The sequence below is a fragment of the Apium graveolens genome, chromosome 1 (genome assembly GCF_009905375.1).
Source record: "Apium graveolens cultivar Ventura chromosome 1, ASM990537v1, whole genome shotgun sequence".
NCBI classification, from domain to species: domain Eukaryota; kingdom Viridiplantae; phylum Streptophyta; class Magnoliopsida; order Apiales; family Apiaceae; genus Apium; species Apium graveolens.
In genome coordinates, this window is record NC_133647.1 from 145,264,997 (window position 1) to 145,286,155 (window position 21,159).

Sequence of the window (21,159 nt, forward strand, 5' to 3'; positions counted from 1 at the left end):
TGCCACGCATGTCCCTCGGGACCCAAGCAAAAATATCGTAGAATTCCCGGATGAGGTTCGTGATTTCTTTTTTGAGATCTGATGAGAGGTTTTTGCCAATTCTTGTTGTTTTATCAGGGTTTCCTTCAAATACTTCTATATCTTTTGTTTCCTCGAGAGGGGAGCATGAATTGCTTGTGGATGAGTCGATCAATTCTCTTGGGTCGATGTCTAGCACTTGATTGACTTCTAACTCTTCCTCTGTCTTTTTTCTTGGAGAAACGATGGTTAGGTAGCATTGTCTTGCTGTTACTTGATCCCCAACCATTTCTCCCACGCCGAACTCTGTGGGAAACTTCATTTTCAAGTGGGAGATAGATGTTACCGCTCGGAGCGCGGTGATCGTTGTTCGTCCCAAAATGGCGTTGAAGCTAGAGGAAGCGCTAATCACATGGAATTTGACCATTTTCCAAATCTAACAGGGTGGGGAACCGAAAAGCACTGGCATATCGATAGTTCCTACAATGTGAACCTCATTGCCTGTGAACCCGTATAGCGGGGTTCGGGAGTTTTCGAGTCTTCGATTTCCTATGTCCATTCGGGACAAAGCATGGTGATATAACACGTCGACAGAGCTTCCATTATCGACCAACATTTTCTTAACCGTGTTGTTTCCCACACGTGTTGTGATGACGAGAGCATCTTGATGGCCTTCGATGAGACCGGGACGATAATCGTCATCATAGAAAGATATGACGGGGGAGGGATTCGCTCGAGGGCGTTTAGCTGTCGAGGGATTGACATTAAAGACTTCTCGAGCATAAACTTTGCGAGAGTTGTGAGAGAGGCCCCCGGCGGCTGCACCACCAAAAATAACGTCGATTACACGATCGTCTTCGCCTCGATGGTGACGTCTGGGTTCATCATCGTGCTGCACATAGTGGACAAGTTGCCCTCGACGAATTTTTCCTTCGATGAGATTGCTAAGTTGAAAATATTGCTCTGTTGTATGACCGGTGTCTTCATGATATTCATAATATCTGGAGCTTGGGGGTCTTCCTGGTTTCATGGGTCTTGGAGGGCGATAATCCGGTTCCGTTTTTAACACCGCCAAAATTGTTGTTTTCTCGGTGTTGAGTTTAGTGAACTCTTTTTCAGATCGATTGTGGGGCTGCCAATCTCTTTCTCTTCTATCCCTCGGGGGAAGGTCCGATGTGCGAGGCGGGGGCGACCTACGACGCTCTCGGCGCCTTTCCCTCGCAGGGGATCGTGGACTGTAGCTTCGGCGTCGCTCATATTTTGACGACCTCCGCGGAGATTGTATACAGCTTACCGCTTCTTGAAGCATCATGCGGTGTTCTATAATCTGGAACGCGGCCTGTAGGGTTTTTGGCCTTTTTCAAAGATCTCTTCTAAAAGGAGGCCATGCCTAGACTTATCAATACCCGCTGTCAGGAAATTGACAGCCATCTGTTCTATTAAGTCTGGAATTTCTGCTATCTCTTCTCTGAACCGGGTTAGAAAACTCCTGAGACTTTCGCCGGAGCGTTTGTAAGAACCCTGATTTTTGAAATATTTTAAAACTTCTGTGAATAGTAACTTGAGCTAATTAAGTAATACGTATGGGGATCATCATTAAATGAATAGTGGAATTTTGAGAATCCGAGATCATATTCTTGTTTATCGAGGAAAATAAGTGAATGTAAAAGCCGACGGAATTCGAAGATTCACAATTATACTACGTGTTTTCGTATCCGTAAAGAATGGCGTAGAACCGGGAATACTACGTAAAATAAATAATATATCAAGGTATTTCTATGATCAAGAGAAGGAATGGAATTGGTTATAGGATTATAAGCGATAAAAGAAATCGCTACGAAACAAGTCGTTATACGTGGAAACTATCGGAATGGAACGACGATTGCATTTACGATAAATAAACGAATGAGAAATTAAATCCCATGCAAGTTGGCCATGCATAACCAAGTCCTAACTAGTAGTTAGGAGTGTAACTAGATAATTAGAAGCTAACTAGAATAGTTAGTGGAATAGTGTTGAATAGTGATAGGAGACAAACAAGTACACAAGCCATACTTCTCCCTTTTCTCACTTCACCACACAATCAAACCAACCCATACCTTTGCCAAATTATTGTCAAATCTGCTGCATACATCCCATATATTCATTATACACTCCCACACTTTAGCCACAAAAGAAAACAACCACTTTTCCCTCACTTAAAGCTCTCCCATTTTTTATTCCAGCAGTTCGGATTTTCTGAGAAAGGGAGAAAGAAAAATTCATAACTCAAAATATACTCATTCAAATATCATGAAATTTTTACCATAGCTTCTCTATATCATGGGTAAGCTTCGTACCAAATTTCAGCCTCAAATTAATTTTTTGTAATTTTATAAAAATGTTTGAATGAGGTGCAGAAAGGTTACTCCGAAATTTTAACTTGTTTCTTGGTTTTGTTTCTTAAGGATCTAGCCCTTCTAAGTGTTTTCTAAGAAAACCAAGCCTCAATCATCCTATAACTAACCTTCCTAGTGTCCAAGAAGGTATAACTTTCAACCCTTTAAGGTTTTATGGTTGGATTTAAGAGTTATGTTTGTTGTAGTGTTAAGATCCAAAGGATTGTGTTTGTTTGAGTTTGTATTGATTATGTTCTTGCTAAAGGCTTGAGATGTTAAGTTTTAATCCATGTATGTGGTACTAGATAGAGCATATAAGGTTCATGTGGGTGGATCTTGAGAAGTACTTGTGTTTATGATGGTTATAGGTAGTGATTGTGTTAAGATCAAGTAGTAGAAATTGAGTTTGGGCATTCTTGCACTTGATCTGTTTTCTGCAGGACATTCGGCCATGAAAATGGTTAAAATTTGAAAACTACTGACCATGAATAGATAGATATTGTTTTTTAGTTTCTATACATGTGTAGATCATCATGAGGAGATTTACGGTTTAGGAGTTATGGTCATTTTAGTGTAAAATATTTCTGCGATTAGCCAACTGCACTTAAGTCCACTTGCATGGTGATTTTGAAGGACTTAAAATAATTCTGAGATTCTGGAAAAATTATAAAAAATGGATATGACAGTAGAGAAGACTGTACAAAAAGAATTTTGAGAAAATATTAATTTTTCGATTTTATAAAAATGTTTTGGTAAAGTGAGCGCAAGCGAGAAACGCATAAAAACCTAGTTTTGACGCGCGTTTTCTCACGTTCGAACTTAAAACTCGAAATGGACTTTCTAAAGCGAACGATCGATTTCAAAACTCGACCATGTTATAAAGTGAGAATATAAGTGTTGAGAATGTGACGATCGAAGATTCGTTATACTTGAGTAGTTGCGAAAGTTGCTTAATAAAAGCGAGACGTTAATCGCGTACTAACTTAGACCGTTGGTTCTTGTTTATAGATCGCCAACCAAACACCAGAGACCATACCACTTCGATTACTCGAGGCAAGTTTTCGAAACCCTATCTCATACTATCCATGCTATATATATACTGTTGTGATATTGATGCCATGATTTACAGTTCAAATATATATATATGCTTGTCTATGATATCAATGCATACGAATTATGCGATTGTTTACGAAAACAAATTTCATTTTACACGAGTATGAGAAGTTGAAACGTATTTCAAATATAATATATGATAATGGGAGTTGAAGATATTTTAATAACGATTTAATTCCGGAGAGAGCCGGACACGAAAGATTTCTATTTCGATAAACAAAGTACATTCGCGTAATATATATATCAAGCGAACGATTGAGATTTTGACTTAAACTTCGAGAAATATTGGTTTATTCATTTAAGGGACACCCTTACTTGATTGATTATTTTATAAAGCGATATTTAAGGGATTATTAAATATCCAGAAAGTATTTAAAAATATACTGAATAGTTTATAAATAATTTCACGTTATTTAATAAAGATTTAACTATTCAAAGAGCAATTATAGGATACCAAATCATGTTTTTGATTATTTGATTAAGGTGTCTCCATTCGTTGGACCTTATTCACAAAATATTTTGTATTTAAGGTTTTTATTAATTCATTGAACCTTAATTAGAAATACTTTGTACTTAAGATTTTATCAATTCATTAAATCCCTCTTATATAATTATGAGACCTTAGATATTTAATATCTTCGGACTTCTAAAAACTTATTTAAAAATAGACATAATTCCCAAAGGTACTTTCTAAATTATTCAAAACTCTTGAAAGAGATTAATTATTTGAAACGTATCAAAACCTTAGGGAACTTAGTCTTGAAGCATAAGAGTTTTGCTTCCTCGTTCAATAAAGAACAAGTGAGTAATATACGTGTCACCCTACTACAGATAAGGATTTGAAAATGATTTTAAATTCAAAAATCCTACAACTCCCAAAGATCAATTGAGTTAAAAGTGATGAATAAAACATCTTATTTACAGGTCAACTTTTAACGACCTATTCCTTCGAAAAAGGATTTTGAGCAAAAGATATAACTGTTTTGGGACTGGAATGTGGCCTGCCCGGCACAGAGTGGTATCGGGCAGTGACCAGGCGCGGAGTGGCGCATTATGCAAGCGCGGAGTGGCGCATTGTACGGTTATATGGTCTATGTGACCATTGACTTTCAGACTTGCACGACAATGGGCAACCACCGTGTAGTGTCTTGATGAGCCCAAAGGCGGCTAGGTTTGTATTCCTTCTACTAGTAGAGAAAATTTCGTATTCGGCTGATCACCGATACGTGGTTTATTCCAGTATAGTCCCTTTCTTCCATTTTGGAAAAACTGTTGTGAAATATACAACAGATAGCCGATAAGGCTGAGTTTTAAATAAGGATATTGATGAATATATATCAAATCCATTTGAGAAATCTGCTGATAAGGCTGAGTTTAAATAAGGATGTTGATGATTATATATCAAATCCATTTGAGAAATCTGCCAATAAGGCTGAGTTTTAAATTGGGATGTTGATGAATATATATCACACCCATTTGAGAATCTTGGTTCGAGTAACATCTTGAGATTTTGAAATAAAATGAGTACGAGTATAAAATGATTTTGAGAAAGAGATGAATACAAGTATTCAGTGGATATACTATTGTAGTTGATTTTGAGAATATTATAAATTTGATAAGCATATAAACTTTCAGAACGCTTTGGAGATACAAAGTATAATTATTGGTTTTATTTATCCTTACATACTTAATTATGGGGATATATACCTTGCTGAGCTTTAATGCTCACCCTTGCTTTTATATATCATATCACAACAGACTACCAGCATGGATCAGACCAGGACTGCTGTCCGTAGGCGGGTAAGGAACGCTCGTGAGTTCCGTAGGCTTTTTGTGCGCCAGCCCTGTCAGGTAGATAAGTGGAAATGATTTATTTGATAATGTTTCCAAGCATATAACCTGTGTGTATGTGAGTTTGAATAAAAGGTCGAGTAATATTGTGAAAAGAGAATTATTTAATTAATAAGTGATCGTAACGACCCGAATTCACGATCTTGGATTTGGGGGTGTTACAGAAATGGTATCAGAGCCAAAGGTTATAAGTCTTGGAAACAGTAAAAGTAAAATGGGTAGATTGAGGATCTAAAAGTTAACAAGAACTCTCATCGAGTTCGTAGTCGGATTACTATGGGGTAGTCGCGACGGTAGTACCCAAGGGGACCTTAGCCTTAAGAGTTGAGGCATTGGTTGAGTTATTAACAGTCGATTGAAAAACCAACATTAAGGGAAGAGAATGAGTTGTAGCACTCAGAGAAAAGATTGCTAAGAGTTATATGCGAAAGAGAGTCCATTGGTTGAGCCAATAGAGTTTGTTGATGGACTACCAGGAGTTATGTTGAAGTGTTTATGTGAAGTGTTATACGAAAATTGATGGAATCGTTTAAGATCGACATAATGAGGAAAGGAGAAAATTGTACATGATTTTTTTTATAATGTTGATATCGAAGTGGAGCTAAGTCTCCGGAGAAAGCGGGATGAAGACGATACCCCAATACCATAGGTTGATTGGAAAACCTGAGTCTTGCCACTCATAGCTCTTTATAGAGTGTCCTTGAGGAGACATATTAGGCAAGAATCAAGATGCTTAATTCTTTTACTATTAAGGTTATTACATTACCTGAATTGGTTGAAAGTATTGTTCCGATAATAAGGGTTCAATACATGACGAACAGCGATTCTACCAAGAAGGGTATTCGCTATACCATTGAGGAATCTATGTCCTATAAGGAAGATTTTAGCGTGTCCCAAGATGAGAATGCTATGCGATAATACGAAATCATTTCGTCCGTTAAGCCATTATGGTTCGACACGGAAAGCGAGAATCGACAGAATAATTTTTGAAAAGTTTCATGCTCCTGCAATCAACACAGCAAGCTCCGAACTACTAGAGGAGAAGACCAATAAGTCTGGTGCTGAATTCCAAGAGTGGGATGTCACTAGGAGCTACGTGTATATTCTCGACAGGATGTCGTCTTTTGTTAATGCATCAAATCAGGTGCGTGGGCACAACGTTGCGAGTAACTAAAGAGGAATGAAGAATGTATTTGTGACAAAGCGATTTATTAAGCGACTTTAACATAATGAGTAGAGACGTGAATAATGTTATATTGGTGATCTTTTATATTAGCATCAAGATGCCACCCCGACATATTTGGAAACTAGAGCAAACCCTGCTGAATTGGTAAACCAAAATAACCAAGAACACGAGGAAGTCGAATATAATGAATTCGGCTTAGAGTATGACAATGAAGAAGAAACTATGGATACTAACGAGGGGGAAGGCCAGAGAGGAAACCCCATGGACCAAATTATGAATCTTCTTCGAGAGAATTTAAATTGTCACCCTCAACCCAGGTGGATCATGTTCCAGTTACTAATGTCTTTAAGGCCTTTAAGTGGTTAAAACCCCCAGAAATTTCAAGGGACTGCTAACCTATTAAGGCCAGAGCTTGGCTGAAAGAAATGGAAAAAAAGCTTTGAGATAGTGCCCATAGAAGAGACGCAAAAGACTGTGTTCACCAATTATATGTTAAAAGGAGAAGCAAATTATTAGTGGGAACCTAAAGGAACCCTGGAGACTGATGTGATTATCACATGGGGAAAAGTATTTTCCAGGTTTATGGAGGCTCAGATGGAGTTGAAGTTTCTAGAGATTAAGTAAGATAAGATGTCAGTGGCTGTGTACAAAGCCAAATTTATTGAACTGTCGAGATTCGTGCCGGAGTTTGTGAACACGAAAGAGAAAAAGGCGAGGAGATTTCAGCAAGGGCTGAAACAATGGATTCAGGACCGAGTGTCATTACTTTAGATAACAGACTATGTGCAAAAAGGCCTCGATTGTAGAGGCAGAGAGTGAGCAAAGTCAAAAAGAGGAAGAGAGCAAGAAGAGAAGTTCGGAAGCCAAGGCGGCAGAGCGATAAACAGAAGTTTCCGATTAGGACTGAGAGGGGAGTGGTGTCCCAACCCGCAGTGGGTACCAGGTTCGCCACTACCGTAGCTGGCGGAAATAGCTTTAGCGAACCGGTAAGCAAGAGTATCGCCCAGGGAGGTGGTCAATATAAGACTACGTTTCATAACCAGTTTCGGTCACCCCTACAGGATCATAAGTCATGTGGGGAGAAACATCCCGGGGTATGTAATTGGGAAAAGAGCTACTGAGGTACTTTAATTGCAACCAACTAGGACATTATTCTAGCAACTTCCCCAACCTAGCTAGGGCGTGATAGCAGGTAACCTTTTACTCAATTTGGTAACTGCAAATATTCTGTTTAATTCTGAAGCAACTAAGTATTTTATATCGCGAGATTTTTGGCCAAGTTAAAACTTAATGTGATTCCAACGCGAGAATTATTGTGAATAAAAATAGTGAATCGAGAGGTTGTTCCAATTAATGAGATTCATCTAATCTGCAAGTGGGAACTAGGAGGGAAGGGCTTTAAGTTGGACTTAATTCCTTTCAGGCTGAGAGAATTTGGTGTGGTCTTAAAAATGGATTGGTTATCGAGCAATGGTGCTCAGATTGATTATAAAGGAAAGAAAGTTAAAATCTGAATGCCTAACGGCAAGAAAATTGTGATTAAGGGTCAGCGTCAGACCCAGAAATTTTTTAATATTGCTCAAGCAAAGCAATTATTAAGGAAAGATAGCAAAACGTATTTAGCATACGTGGCGGGTACCAAGAGAGAAGCCCCGATGTACGTGACATACCAGTTGTTAACCAGTTTGAGGATGTGTTTTCCAAAGACCTTTCAGGATTATCACCTGACTGAGAGATAGAGTTCGCTATCGAATTAGCATCAGGAACGGCATCAGTTTCAAAAAGCCCCATATAGGCTAGCCCCGGTTGAAATGAAAGAATTGACTTCACAGTTGCAAGAACTGTTGAATAAAGGAATGATGAGACCTAATGTGTCACCATGAGGCACACCAATGTTGTTTGTCAAAAAGAAGGACGGTAGTATGCGATTGTGCACATAGTATAGGGAACTGAATAAGCTGACTATTAAGAACAGATACCCTCTCTCTAGAATTGACGATTCGTTTGACCAACTTGAAGGAGTGGTACACTTTTTGAAAATCGATCTAAGAATGGGATATCACCAACTGAAGATTAAAACAGGGGACAAATACCGTATTTCGCACGAGGTATGGACATTATGAGTTCTTGGTGACGTCGTTCGGGCTAAAGAATGCCCCAGTAGCTTTCATGGACTTTGTGAATCGAGTGTTTAAAAAGTATTTGGACGTGTGCGTCATTATTTTTTTATTGATAATATTTTAGTCTATTCTAAAACGGAAGAAGAACATGCGGAATATCTGAGGATAGTGGTAGAAGCATTGAGAAGAGAAAAGTTGTTTTCCAAATTCTCAAGGTGCGAATTCTGGCAAAATGAAGTTCAGATCTTAGGACAATTGATGAGCAGCGAAGGAGTGTTAGTTGACCCTACCAATGTTGAGGCAGTATTCCAATGAGAAAAAAATAACCACACCTACGGAAGTAGGAACTTTTTGGGAATTAACTGGTTTTATGAGAGGTTCGTACGGGATTTTGTTAAGATATCAGGACCTTTGATTAGGCCTACTTGCAAAACGAAAAAGGTTGTGTGGAATGAAAAATGTGAGGAAAGTTTTCAGGAATTGAAAAGAAGTTTGGTAATATCCCTCGTGCTGGCATTGCCCGATGGAAAGGGTGATTTGTGATCTATAGTGATGCGTCACATAAAGGATTAGGATGCATGCTCATGCAGCATGGGAAAGTGGCTGCTTATGCCTCATGGCAGCTGTAGGAATATGAAGTAAGATATCCTACTCATGAATTAGAATTAGCAGCAATAGTTTTGCTTTGAAAAATTGGAGACAATATCCATACAGAGAAAATTATGAGATCTACACTAACCATAAGAGCCTTAAGTATATATTTACTCAGAAAGAACTCAACAGGAGACAGAGGAGATGGTTAGAGTTAATGAAAGACTATGTCGGTGAGATTTTATATCACCCAGGGAAGGCCAATGTGGTGGCCGATGCCCTTAGTAGTAAAGAGATACTCAAGATGTTGACAACGCCGGAGGAACTAGTGAGAGAACTCGAGGAGATGGAGATAGAGGTGAAGTCACTGGTAAAGGGACTGATGGACTAATTGAGATCAAATTAGAACTGGAATTGTTAGAAAAGATGGGACATTATCAGGAAGAGAAGATGAATGAAGAGTGAGAATCTTTGACTGAGAAGAAGTCAAATGTGAGAAAGATGAGAAGGGAATTATGAGGTATGCGAACCGGATTTGGATTCTGAATGTTCGAGAATTAAAAGATGAAATTTTACGCGAAGGACATAATTCTAGATATTCAATTCATCCTGGAGGTACCAAGATGTACCGAGATCCAAAGGAATATTATTGATGACCCAACATGAAAAGAGACGTGGCCAATTGGGTCAGTAAGTGTTTGACCTGTTAAAGAGTGAAGGTGGAACATCAGCGACCGAGGGGACTCCTACAACCCTTAGGAATTCCGATGTGAAAGTGGGAACAAATAGCCATGGATTCTGTGGTAGGATTTCCCCAAGCTAAGGCTAACCGTGATGCAATATGAGTAATTATATATCGACTGACCAAGTCAGCATACTTTCTTCCAATCAAGAAAACCTACATGGTGGATAGATTAGCAGAGCTATACATCAAGGAAATTGTGATAAGACATGGAGTCTCTGTAGCTATCGTATCTGACAGAGATCCCCGATTCAACTCCAGATTTTTTTGAGGAGCTTTCAGGAATGCTTATGAACCAAACTAAATGTGAGTACTGCATACCATCCCCAAACCGATGGACAAAGTGAGTGAATCATTCAGACATTGGAGTACATGTTGAGAAATTTTGTAATTGATTTTTAAGGTTATTGAGATGAACACCTATCTTTGATAGAGTTTGCCTACAATCATAGTTATCATGCGAGTATAGAAATGCCCCCACATGAGGCGCTGTATGGTCGGAGGTTCCATTCACCCTTGTACTGGGATGAAGTTGGTGAAAGAAAGTTACTAGGTCCCGACTTGGTGTAAAGAACGAGGGACATAGTTGAGTTGATCAGAGGATGACCGACAGCGTAAATATGCCGACTTAGCACGAAAAGACAGAGAGTATGAAGTGGGTGACCAGGTATTTTTGAAAGTGTCACCATGGGAAGGACTGATGAGATTTGGAAAGAAAGGGAAGTTGAGTTCCCGATATATGGGTCCTTTGAGATTTTGTGACAAATAGAACCGTGGCATACGAATTGGCTTTACCTCCAAACCTTCAACAGGTTCATAGTGTTTTTCATGTGCCAATGTTGAGAAAGTATAATGCGGATACCAAGAATATAGTGAAACATGAGTAAGTACTAGATCTGTCCTACATTGAGCAACCAGTTAAAATCATTGGTTGAAAAGAGCAAGTACTCAGGGACAAGAGTGTCAAGCTATTCAGATTCTTATTGAGACATCCCAAGCTTGAGGAGTCGACTTGGGAATTAGAGAGCCACCTGCGAGAAAGGTACCCCCATCTATTTGTGAGTTGATTCCGGGACGGAATCCTTTTAAGGGGGGGAGACTGTAAGAACCCTGATTTTTGTAATATTTTAAAACTTCTGTGAATAGTAACTTGAGCTAATTAAGTAATACGTATGAGGATCATCATTAAATGAATAGTGGAATTTTGAGAATCCGAGATCATATTCTTGTTTATCGAGGAAAATAAGTGAATGTAAAAGCCGACGGAATTCGAAGATTCACAATTATACTACGTGTTTTCGTATCCGTAAAGAATGGCGTAGAACCGGGAATACTACGTAAAATAAATAATATATCAAGGTATTTCTATGATCAAGAGAAGGAATGGAATTGGTTATAGGATTATAAGCGATAAAAGAAATCGCTACGAAACAAGTCGTTATACGTGGAAACTATCAGAATGGAACGACGATTGCATTTACAATAAATAAACGAATGAGAAATTAAATCCCATGCAAGTTGGCCATGCATAACCAAGTCCTAACTAGTAGTTAGGAGTGTAACTAGATGATTAGAAGCTAACTAGAATAGTTAGTGGAATAGTGTTGAATAGTGATGGGAGACAAACAAGTACACAAGCCATACTTCTCCCTTTTCTCACTTCACCACACAATCAAACCAACCCATACCTTTGCCAAATTATTGTCAAATCTGCTGCATACATCCCATATATTCATTATACACTCCCACACTTTAGCCACAAAGAAAACAACCACTTTTCCCTCACTTAAAGCTCTCCCATTTTTCATTCCAGCAGTTCGGATTTTCTGAGCAAGGGAGAAAGAAAAATTCATAACTCAAAATATACTCATTCAAATATCATGAAATTTTTATCATAGCTTCTCTATATCATGGGTAAGCTTCGTACCAAATTTCAGCCTCAAATTAATTTTTTTTAATTTTATAAAAATGTTTGAATGAGGTGCAGAAAGGTTACTCCGAAATTTTAACTTGTTTCTTGGTTTTGTTTCTTAAGGATCTAGCCCTTCTAAGTGTTTTCTAAGAAAACCAAGCCTCAATCATCCTAGAACTAACCTTCCTAGTGTCCAAGAAGGTATAACTTTCAACCCTTTAAGGTTTTATGGTTGGATTTAAGAGTTATGTTTGTTGTAGTGTTAAGATCCAAAGGATTGTGTTTGTTTGAGTTTGTATTGATTATGTTCTTGCTAAAGGCTTGAGATGTTGAGTTGTAATCCATGTATGTGGTACTAGATAGAGCATATAAGGTTCATGTGGGTGGATCTTGAGAAGTACTTGTGTTTATGATGGTTATAGGTAGTGATTGTGTTAAGATCAAGTAGTAGAAATTGAGTTTGGGCATTCTTGCACTTGATCTGTTTTCTGCAGGACATTCGGCCATGAAAATGGTTAAAATTTGAAAACCACTGACCATGAATAGATAGATATTGTTTTTTAGTTTCTATACATGTGTAGATCATCATGAGGAGATTTACGGTTTAGGAGTTATGGTCGTTTTAGTGTAAAACATTTCTGCGATTAGCCAACTGCACTTAAGTCCACTTGCATGGTGATTTTGAAGGACTTAAAATAATTCTGAGATTCTGGAAAACTTATAAAAAATGGATATGACAGTAGAGAAGACTGTACAAAAATAATTTTGAGAAAATATTAATTTTTCGATTTTATAAAAATGTTTTGGTAAAGTGAGCGCAAGCGAGAAACGCATAAAAACCTAGTTTTGACGCGCGTTTTCTCACGTTCGAGCTTAAAACTCGAAATGGACTTTCTAAAGCGAACGATCGATTTCAAAACTCGACCATGTTATAAAGTGAGAATATAAGTGTTGAGAATGTGACGATCGAAGATTCGTTATACTTGAGTAGTTGCGAAAGTTGCTTAATAAAAGCGAGACGTTAATCGCGTACTAACTTAGACCGTTGGTTCTTGTTTATAGATCGCCAACCAAACACCAGAGACCATACCACTTCGATTACTCGAGGCAAGTTTTCGAAACCCTATCTCATACTATCCATGCTATATATATACTGTTGTGATATTGATGCCATGATTTACAGTTCAAATATATATATGCTTGTCTATGATATCAATGCATACGAATTATGCGATTGTTTACGAAAACAAATTTCATTTTACACGAGTATGAGAAGTTGAAACGTATTTCAAATATAATATATGATAATGGGAGTTGAAGATATTTTAATAACGATTTAATTCCGGAGAGAGCCGGACGCGAAAGATTTCTATTTCGATAAACAAAGTACGTTCGCGTAATATATATATCAAGCGAACGATTGAGATTTTGACTTAAACTTCGAGAAATATTGGTTTATTCATTTAAGGGACACCCTTACTTGATTGATTATTTTATAAAGCGATATTTAAGGGATTATTAAATATCCAGAAAGTATTTAAAAATATACTGAATAGTTTATAAATAATTTCACGTTATTTAATAAAGATTTAACTATTCAAAGAGCAATTATAGGATACCAAATCATGTTTTGATTATTTGATTAAGGTGTCTCCATTCGTTGGACCTTATTCACAAAATATTTTGTATTTAAGGTTTTTATTAATTCATTGAACCTTAATTAGAAATACTTTGTACTTAAGATTTTATCAATTCATTAAATCCCTCTTATATAATTATGAGACCTTAGATATTTAATATCTTCGGACTTCTAAAAACTTATTTAAAAATAGACATAATTCCCAAAGGTACTTTCTAAATTATTCAAAACTCTTGAAAGAGATTAATCATTTGAAACGTATCAAAACCTTAGGGAACTTAGTCTTGAAGCATAAGAGTTTTGCTTCCTCGTTCAATAAAGAACAAGTGAGTAATATACGTGTCACCCTACTACAGATAGGGATTTGAAAATGATTTTAAATTCAAAAATCCGACAACTCCCAAAGATCAATTGAGTTAAAAGTGATGAATAAAACATCTTATTTACAGGTCAACTTTTAACGACCTATTCCTTCGAAAAAGGATTTTGAGCAAAAGATATAACTGTTTTGGGACTGGAATGTGGCCTGCCCGGCACAGAGTGGTATCGGGCAGTGACCAGGCGCGGAGTGGCGCATTATGCAAGCGCGGAGTGGCGCATTGTACGGTTATATGGTCTATGTGACCATTGACTTTCGGACTTGCACGGCAATGGGCAACCACCGTGTAGTGTCTTGATGAGCCCAAAGGCGGCTAGGTTTGTATTCCTTCTACTAGTAGAGAAAATTTCGTATTCGGCTGATCACCGATACGTGGTTTATTCCAGTATAGTCCCTTTCTTCCATTTTGGAAAAACTGTTGTGAAATATACAACAGATAGCCGATAAGGCTGAGTTTTAAATAAGGATATTGATGAATATATATCAAATCCATTTGAGAAATCTGCTGATAAGGCTGAGTTTAAATAAGGATTTTGATGATTATATATCAAATCCATTTGAGAAATCTGCCAATAAGGCTGAGTTTTAAATTGGGATGTTAATGAATATATATCACACCCATTTGAGAATCTTGGTTCGAGTAACATCTTGAGATTTTGAAATAAAATGAGTACGAATATAAAATGATTTTGAGAAAGAGATGAATACAAGTATTCAGTGGATATACTATTGTAGTTGATTTTGAGAATATTATAAATTTGATAAGCATATAAACTTTCAGAACGCTTTGGAGATACAAAGTATAATTATTGGTTTTATTTATCCTTACATACTTAATTATGGGGATATATACCTTGCTGAGCTTTAATGCTCACCCTTGCTTTTATATATCATATCACAACAGACTACCAGCATGGATCAGACCAGGACTGCTGTCCGTAGGCGGGTAAGGAACGCTCGTGAGTTCCGTAGGCTTTTTGTGCGCCAGCCCTGTCAGGTAGATAAGTGGAAATGATTTATTTGATAATGTTTCCAAGCATATAACCTGTGTGTATGTGAGTTTGAATAAAAGGTCGAGTAATATTGTGAAAAGAGAATTATTTAATTAATAAGTGATCGTAACGACCCGAATTCACGATCTTGGATTTGGGGGTGTTACAGCGTTGATGCATTGTCATCAAGGATGCAGTAACTTTGATTCCTTTGTAGTTGCTGGAAAATCGGGCTTGAAACTTGCTTTTCAGGGTTGTCCACGAGTCGATTGACCGAGGTGGCAAGTTACTGTACCATCGGAGAGCCGTGCCTTGAAGGCAAGTGGAGAAGAACTGACACCTAGCGATCTCCGAGTGGCCGAAGAAAGCCATGCGACCATCAAATGTATTTAAAAATGCCAACGGGTCCGAGGATCCGTCAAAATGGTCGAGAGCAGGCGTTTTCAACGTCCTGTCGATGCGCGCCTTCTCAAGCACTAATGATAGGGGGCTCTCGGAAACGGTTTCAAACCCTGCCAGATTTCTCATCAAGGTACGTATCTGGGCGATTTCCTCCTGCATTTTAGCGAACTCCTTGTGAGATATAGATTCTGTGGATTCTGTCTGATGCGAGACATCGGCAGATGACACCGTCCTCTGTCGACGTTCGCGAGGTTGCGAATATGTTGACTCCGCCGACGGTTCATATTCGTACTCCGCATCATCCTCGTCATAAAATTCATCGTCTTGTCCTTCATTTTGAAATGTAGTTTGTTGGAGCTCTTGACGGAAACGGTGAATCTCGCGTTTTCGCTCAAGTTTAGCCTGCAATCTCTGAGCTTCGCGCTCTAGAAACTCGAGTTCTTCATCTGAATCAAGCGAATCTTTTGGATTTCCTTGATTTTGGGCTTTTAGCCTTTCTTTCTTTTCCAAATGCAGCCGAACGTCGCTCGAGAGAACTTTTTTTCCTTTAGATGTTTGAACTCTAAAACGCTGACCTGACACAGTTTTTCTTTTTCTGTCCCTTTGGAGTGAATCCTTCAATCCCAGAAACTGATCTTCTGGAGGAGCTTCAGGTGGAGGGAACAAACACTTCGGCTTCAATGCCGGTTGTTTAGGAAGCTCGCGATCGCCGTGGGTCGAGGGGTCGGCGGCAACTTCTGCCGTCAACTCCTTTACCTGAGTCGGTCCGGCGGTTCCCGGATCAAGTTCTTCTACAATCAACTTCTGGTTGGATCTTTTTAAAGCAAAGCTCCTTCTAGCGCCAAATGATGAGCCAATAATATTATTATTAGACTATAGTTTTAGGAGATGATCTTCTTTGCTTAATTAGCTAACCCCTTCAAATGAGATTGTTGTCTTTTATTTATACTAAGTCCCAAATGGGCTCAAACCTTACAATGTGGGCCTTCTTGGGCTTTACATAATGTATTGTAATTATTCTAACTATAATTCTTTTGGGCCGTCCTGTCCTGGTCCAACACAGGTGTAACCTCTTATGAGTTCCTATATTATACATAAAATGAAACAGTTGAAGCATTGAACTTCTGTTGCTACTCCATGTTGATAGCTACCATTAGCAAAAGCTACGTCATTGGCATCTTATTGAACCTAGAATATACGAAAATGGTACGTGACAAGTTCTTTCTATCTAATTTGTTTTTACTGTTAAGAAATTTTGTGAATCAGACTGATGAAGATTATTATAAAATTAGTAGATGCCAAAGGACAGTGCTCAAGCTGCATCACTAATATTCACTACTTTCTCCTTTCGGTTAAAAGGTTGACAATTTATTTTTCAAGCAAGGATCCTCTTAAAAAATGTGCTTGAAATAAAAACCAACATATATTTGAGTTTACAAATAGAAAAGCTTATCACCCGAGTACAAATCTGGAATGTCAATGTGTAAAACAGATATATTATTTTGGTCCCTTCTCTTAAAAAAAATGCAGAAATGTGAAATCTCCGGGGGGTTGAGCTAGAGATAACATAAATGTGTAATATGTAAAGGCCAAACTACCATACCTTAACTATCAAGTATACCTAAAGATAAAAAGACAAAAGCTGAATCTTCTTTTGCCTCATTGAGGCATCTTTGTCACTGGTGTGTAAAAGCAATTCTTGGATTGTTTTTTTTTTTTTGAACAAGGTACGGCAAGATGCATTGGGCTAAGATTACTGGAGAATCAGTTGGATATGATGCTAGTAGTCGGGGCTGGAATTCCTATAATACTAGTCACTTGCAAATGATTTCCGAGAAAAGTAGCATACCAGCGTACTGGATTGACAGTGAGGAGAGAATCGGTCCTGGAAACAGAATAACCTACAAATTATCAGTAAGTTCTGCAAATTATTCTAATCTTATTGAATAATTAGTATTCAATGATTAATTATAGAAGGCGGTATTCTGTTTTATATAGTATTCCTAACATTCATGAGTTACAGGTGCTATTAAAATCTTAGTATTTGATGCACACATTGGACTTTTACATTTACATTTGTACATTAACTAGGTCACTGAAATCCTAAATTCCAATTTAGCATACGATATTTATCCGTGTTGACATATTGTGACATGCAGTACAGTGAGTTGGGTAAGAAAAGAAGACTGGTTAGTTGATATAGGGATAACTGCTGGTGGAAGTACCCCTAATAAAGTGATGTTGCAATTCACAGACTTTACGAATTAGGTCTATGGATATGTAATGTATGAGGAATAGGAAGACTAAGAAATATATTAAATACTTTCAACTCAGATGTAGTTTCTGAAATGGCATGAATGTTAATTTCGATAAACATTTCAAAATCACAAAATGTGCTAAATTTCGTTTCCACATTGCGAGAAAAATACAAAGATTTATCTTGCTGCAGGTATATAAAAATGCAGCATTAGTCCTTGCATATTCTGTGATATATAGACTTTACATATTCGAGTATCATACACAGAAATGTAAACTTACACAAAAAATAAACTTTAACAAGATAATTCTTGAAACACCATGATGAAGGCTGCAGATGTTTTCAGTTTGCATGTTGCATATTTTACAGATGAGGTAAGAAAAGATCAACTCTTCATGACCTTGTGTTAAGAGTCATCATCAGACTTTTTAAATTCCCATGGAGGTAGGCAGCCTTTATAGTGGGAATGTAGAAACAATGAAGTAATTGATACTTCCCTCTCCTTATGATACATGGAAATTGATGTGAAGCAATTAAAGGCATTACTCAGACTCTTCTTTTCATTAGTAGAGAATTGGAAATCTGGTTCAGTTCTCTTAGCAGAAGTTTTAAGGGCCTCTGGGAGTACAGAGTTGCATAGTGAACCTACAGAAAGTTAAATGAACGAAACATGAGGCCAGAAGCTTCTAACCATTGCTAAATATCAGATGACATTGCCGTAACTGGATTAGCGCTCAAGGTGACTCTAAAAAACTTAGTAACATATAATATCATGTATATGGTTAAAGCAACATATAATATCAGGTCTTAAAGCTGCACTTGTCAAAGCTATGCTACAAAATATACAGTACCCCATGTCCAAGTAAATACTAGTTTCAGTGAGAGGAGCCTGGTTAAACAATTACCTATATTGGCTAATCGATTCACCCATTTTGGAATCCGGTTTCCAGTTAGCTGGTAACATATATCCTCACAGAAGTGGTTGCAGTTTTTTGCAACCAAATTATATGAATTGCCATTGTAGTGTGCGGATTGGTGCTCAATGAATTCTCTAACTTGGATAGGATCCATGTAAGTTGACCCCATATAAATTGATTTTCTGAACTTGAAGCCAGGGCATTGCCGAGGTTCAATCTCAAAGACACCACTAGCGGCAAGTTCATGGGCTCCGTAAGCATATTCTACTCCATCAACTGTAAGCATTAAAAATTGCATGCCAATAAAAGAATTTAACTTTAGACAAGAACAGAACAACCAGCATTTTATTTAAACAAGACGAAACCCAGACCTTCCAAACCAGAGTGGAAGACACCGAGGCCTGCCCAATAGACGTAGCCATTGATGGCTGTCAAGTCATACACATTTAGATACACAGGTGTCTCGCAGGGGCTATAGCTTGCTGACTGTACTTTAAACATGCAAAAACGATTACTAGGCTTGGCTCGTAGATAGTGAGGTACTAATGACCGCCACCCACGCTTTCGTTCTATCTTCATGCAATTAAGTGTAATCAACCAGTTATTGAATCGAATCCTACTTCTTTTCCTGTAATATAGGTAACATCACATTCAACTTCAAGGACACGTTATAAGATTAACATATAAAATACAAACATAAGGATCCACAAATACCTCTAAATATAGTTGCAAGCAAGTAGGTAAAACTTCTGTTATCCTATTTCCTTTCAACTCTACTACAGCAAACTAACAATCAAACTTCATGTCAGGATGAAACACATGGGTTAACTTGGCTGGTTAAGCACTGAAACTACTTGCAAGTTGCAACCTTCTACTATAGGTGATAGGTCTCAGCAGTAATCCACCGGCAGACCACAAAATTACAATTTTTATCTCCAATATATTTCCCGAGTATAGCTCAGCAGGATCCCCGTAAAACATACTCCCTCTGTCCCTCCCATTTGTTTACACTTTCCTTTTTTGGATGTCCCTTCCAATTGTTTACATTTCAAAACTTTCCAAAAATGGTAAGGTTTTTATAATTTTTAAAATAACTACATCCACTACTTCTCTCCACTATACCCACTTTATACATATAATATTAATCGGTCCCACTACTTTACTCACTTTTTTAACTTTTCTCCACTATTTTATCATTTTTTTTAAACTCCGCGCCCCACCCAAATGTAAACATTTGGGAGGGACGGAGGGAGTATAATGTAAAGAACTAAATCAGTAGCTCCCTATGTTTGTCTCCAAAATAAGCTCCCAAACCCCTAAAAAATTTGGCACAACCCTTGATTAGGAAACACACTTCCACTAGTCAACTCGGAATTCTAATTAAACCATTGAAAATATTTAAAAAAAATCAAGATTCATGAGCCATATCTTATCTCATAGACCGAATCACATAAAAGATAAAGAAATGAACTTTGCATAAGTATCACATTGTCCCTGCATTCATTCCATTGTACTCGCTCAGTTCCAATTTATTTGTCCACTTTTTGTGGTTAAATTGACCTAATTTTGACCGAAAATTTCATAAAATATATAATCAAAAAAAATTATAAAAGTCAAACAAGTCAGATTGATTGGGACGGAGGAATATCCAGGTGTTTTCATCATCCCTCTAACTCTTGATTCTAGTAATCGAGTCAGTTACCCCCTTCTAACTAAACAAAAACAACCAAATAACAGAGTACCATCAACATAGCAGATGGCTTCCTGGAACTATTTGGAAAATAAATGAATATGTGTAAGTGTTAGGATCAAGCAAGAATATAACATTGAATAGGACCTGTGCAGAAAATGAAAGACACACACTGCTACTATAGTAAACTACAGAAAAATAACACTAAACTTTGCACGAGATAAGAATAACACTAGCATTGCAAGAACTCACTCAGAATAGCAAAAAAAAGGTCAACCAGAGAAGTTATACATAAATTTATACAAATATGTGAAATCAGTTCAAACCCATGAAACACATTTAACAACTACAAATGAAAAAAGAGAGATTGAACATATTTTTTAAGTTTTTACCTAAAAGAAAACAACACCAGTCAGAGCTTTGGACTGCAATTTCTCCTTCATAATCTAAGCATTGTTTTGCTGCAGAACTGGGTGCAAAATAATGTATAGCCCCACCCTATTGTTGTGGCAAAATTTTCAAACTGATATCTGAGGAGAGTACATGAACTAGTGTCCTTTAAATGCTTAAAGAACAAAAAAGGAAATCTTTAAAGCCAAGAAAAAAATCTAACACTGTTACAAGTTGATTTGACTTATTGTTTGTACATAAGCTGACAGAGTGACATATGCAATGAAACTATAGTCTTGAGTTTTTGTTTTGGTTTCTTGTATTTGTAACATTTACTTGTATGATGGCATCTAGTGAACAACCTTTTCCTTGTCAAAAAGAAAATAGAAACAACCATTTTTCTCTTCTTTTATATTTTTCAGGTTGGGATGGTGAGAAAGGATTGTTTGAAAGTATGTATTTTGATTCCCGCTAGAACCGACTGCGTTGTTTTTTTTTGTATTTTGTGTATATTCACATTGTATTTTGTACTAAAATGTTCCAAATTACTTGTACACTTAATTTTCATATGTATTTTAAGGT

At 37.4% G+C, this 21,159-nt stretch overlaps 2 protein-coding genes and 2 long non-coding RNA genes across 7 annotated transcripts; 2 read left to right on the forward strand and 2 right to left on the reverse strand.

Moving 5' to 3' along the window:
* Positions 1-454: 454 nt before the first annotated feature.
* LOC141707935 (uncharacterized) lies at positions 455-1,330 on the reverse strand. Its single transcript, XM_074511390.1, has one exon. The coding sequence runs from the start codon at positions 1,328-1,330 to the stop codon at positions 455-457; it is 876 nt and encodes a 291-aa protein (XP_074367491.1).
* Positions 1,331-2,216: 886 nt separating this feature from the next.
* LOC141721105 (uncharacterized) lies at positions 2,217-3,450 on the forward strand. The gene is made up of 3 exons (XR_012574655.1): positions 2,217-2,344; positions 2,466-2,543; positions 3,405-3,450. It is a non-coding gene; the product is annotated as an uncharacterized LOC141721105 (long non-coding RNA).
* Positions 3,451-9,328: 5,878 nt separating this feature from the next.
* On the forward strand, positions 9,329-17,726 carry LOC141667891 (uncharacterized). Of its 4 annotated transcripts, XR_012552836.1 has the most exons (6): positions 9,329-11,913; positions 12,035-12,112; positions 12,974-13,018; positions 14,834-14,926; positions 15,174-16,529; positions 17,051-17,190. It is a non-coding gene; the product is annotated as an uncharacterized LOC141667891 (long non-coding RNA). The 4 variants fall into 4 exon arrangements; XR_012552835.1 differs by having other exon boundaries at positions 9,331-11,913; positions 14,834-16,529; XR_012552837.1 differs by adding an exon at positions 17,483-17,726 and having other exon boundaries at positions 9,332-11,913; positions 12,974-16,529; positions 17,051-17,237.
* A 9-nt stretch (positions 17,727-17,735) lies between these two features.
* LOC141667884 (deSI-like protein At4g17486) lies at positions 17,736-20,731 on the reverse strand. Its single transcript, XM_074474529.1, has 4 exons — positions 20,580-20,731; positions 18,869-19,125; positions 18,486-18,773; positions 17,736-18,225 (listed from the first exon to the last, which is right to left on the reverse strand). Exons 2-4 carry the CDS (start codon positions 19,074-19,076, stop codon positions 17,987-17,989), a joined length of 735 nt encoding a protein of 244 aa, XP_074330630.1. The 5' UTR covers positions 19,077-19,125; positions 20,580-20,731; the 3' UTR covers positions 17,736-17,986.
* Between the last annotated feature and the right edge of the window lie 428 nt (positions 20,732-21,159).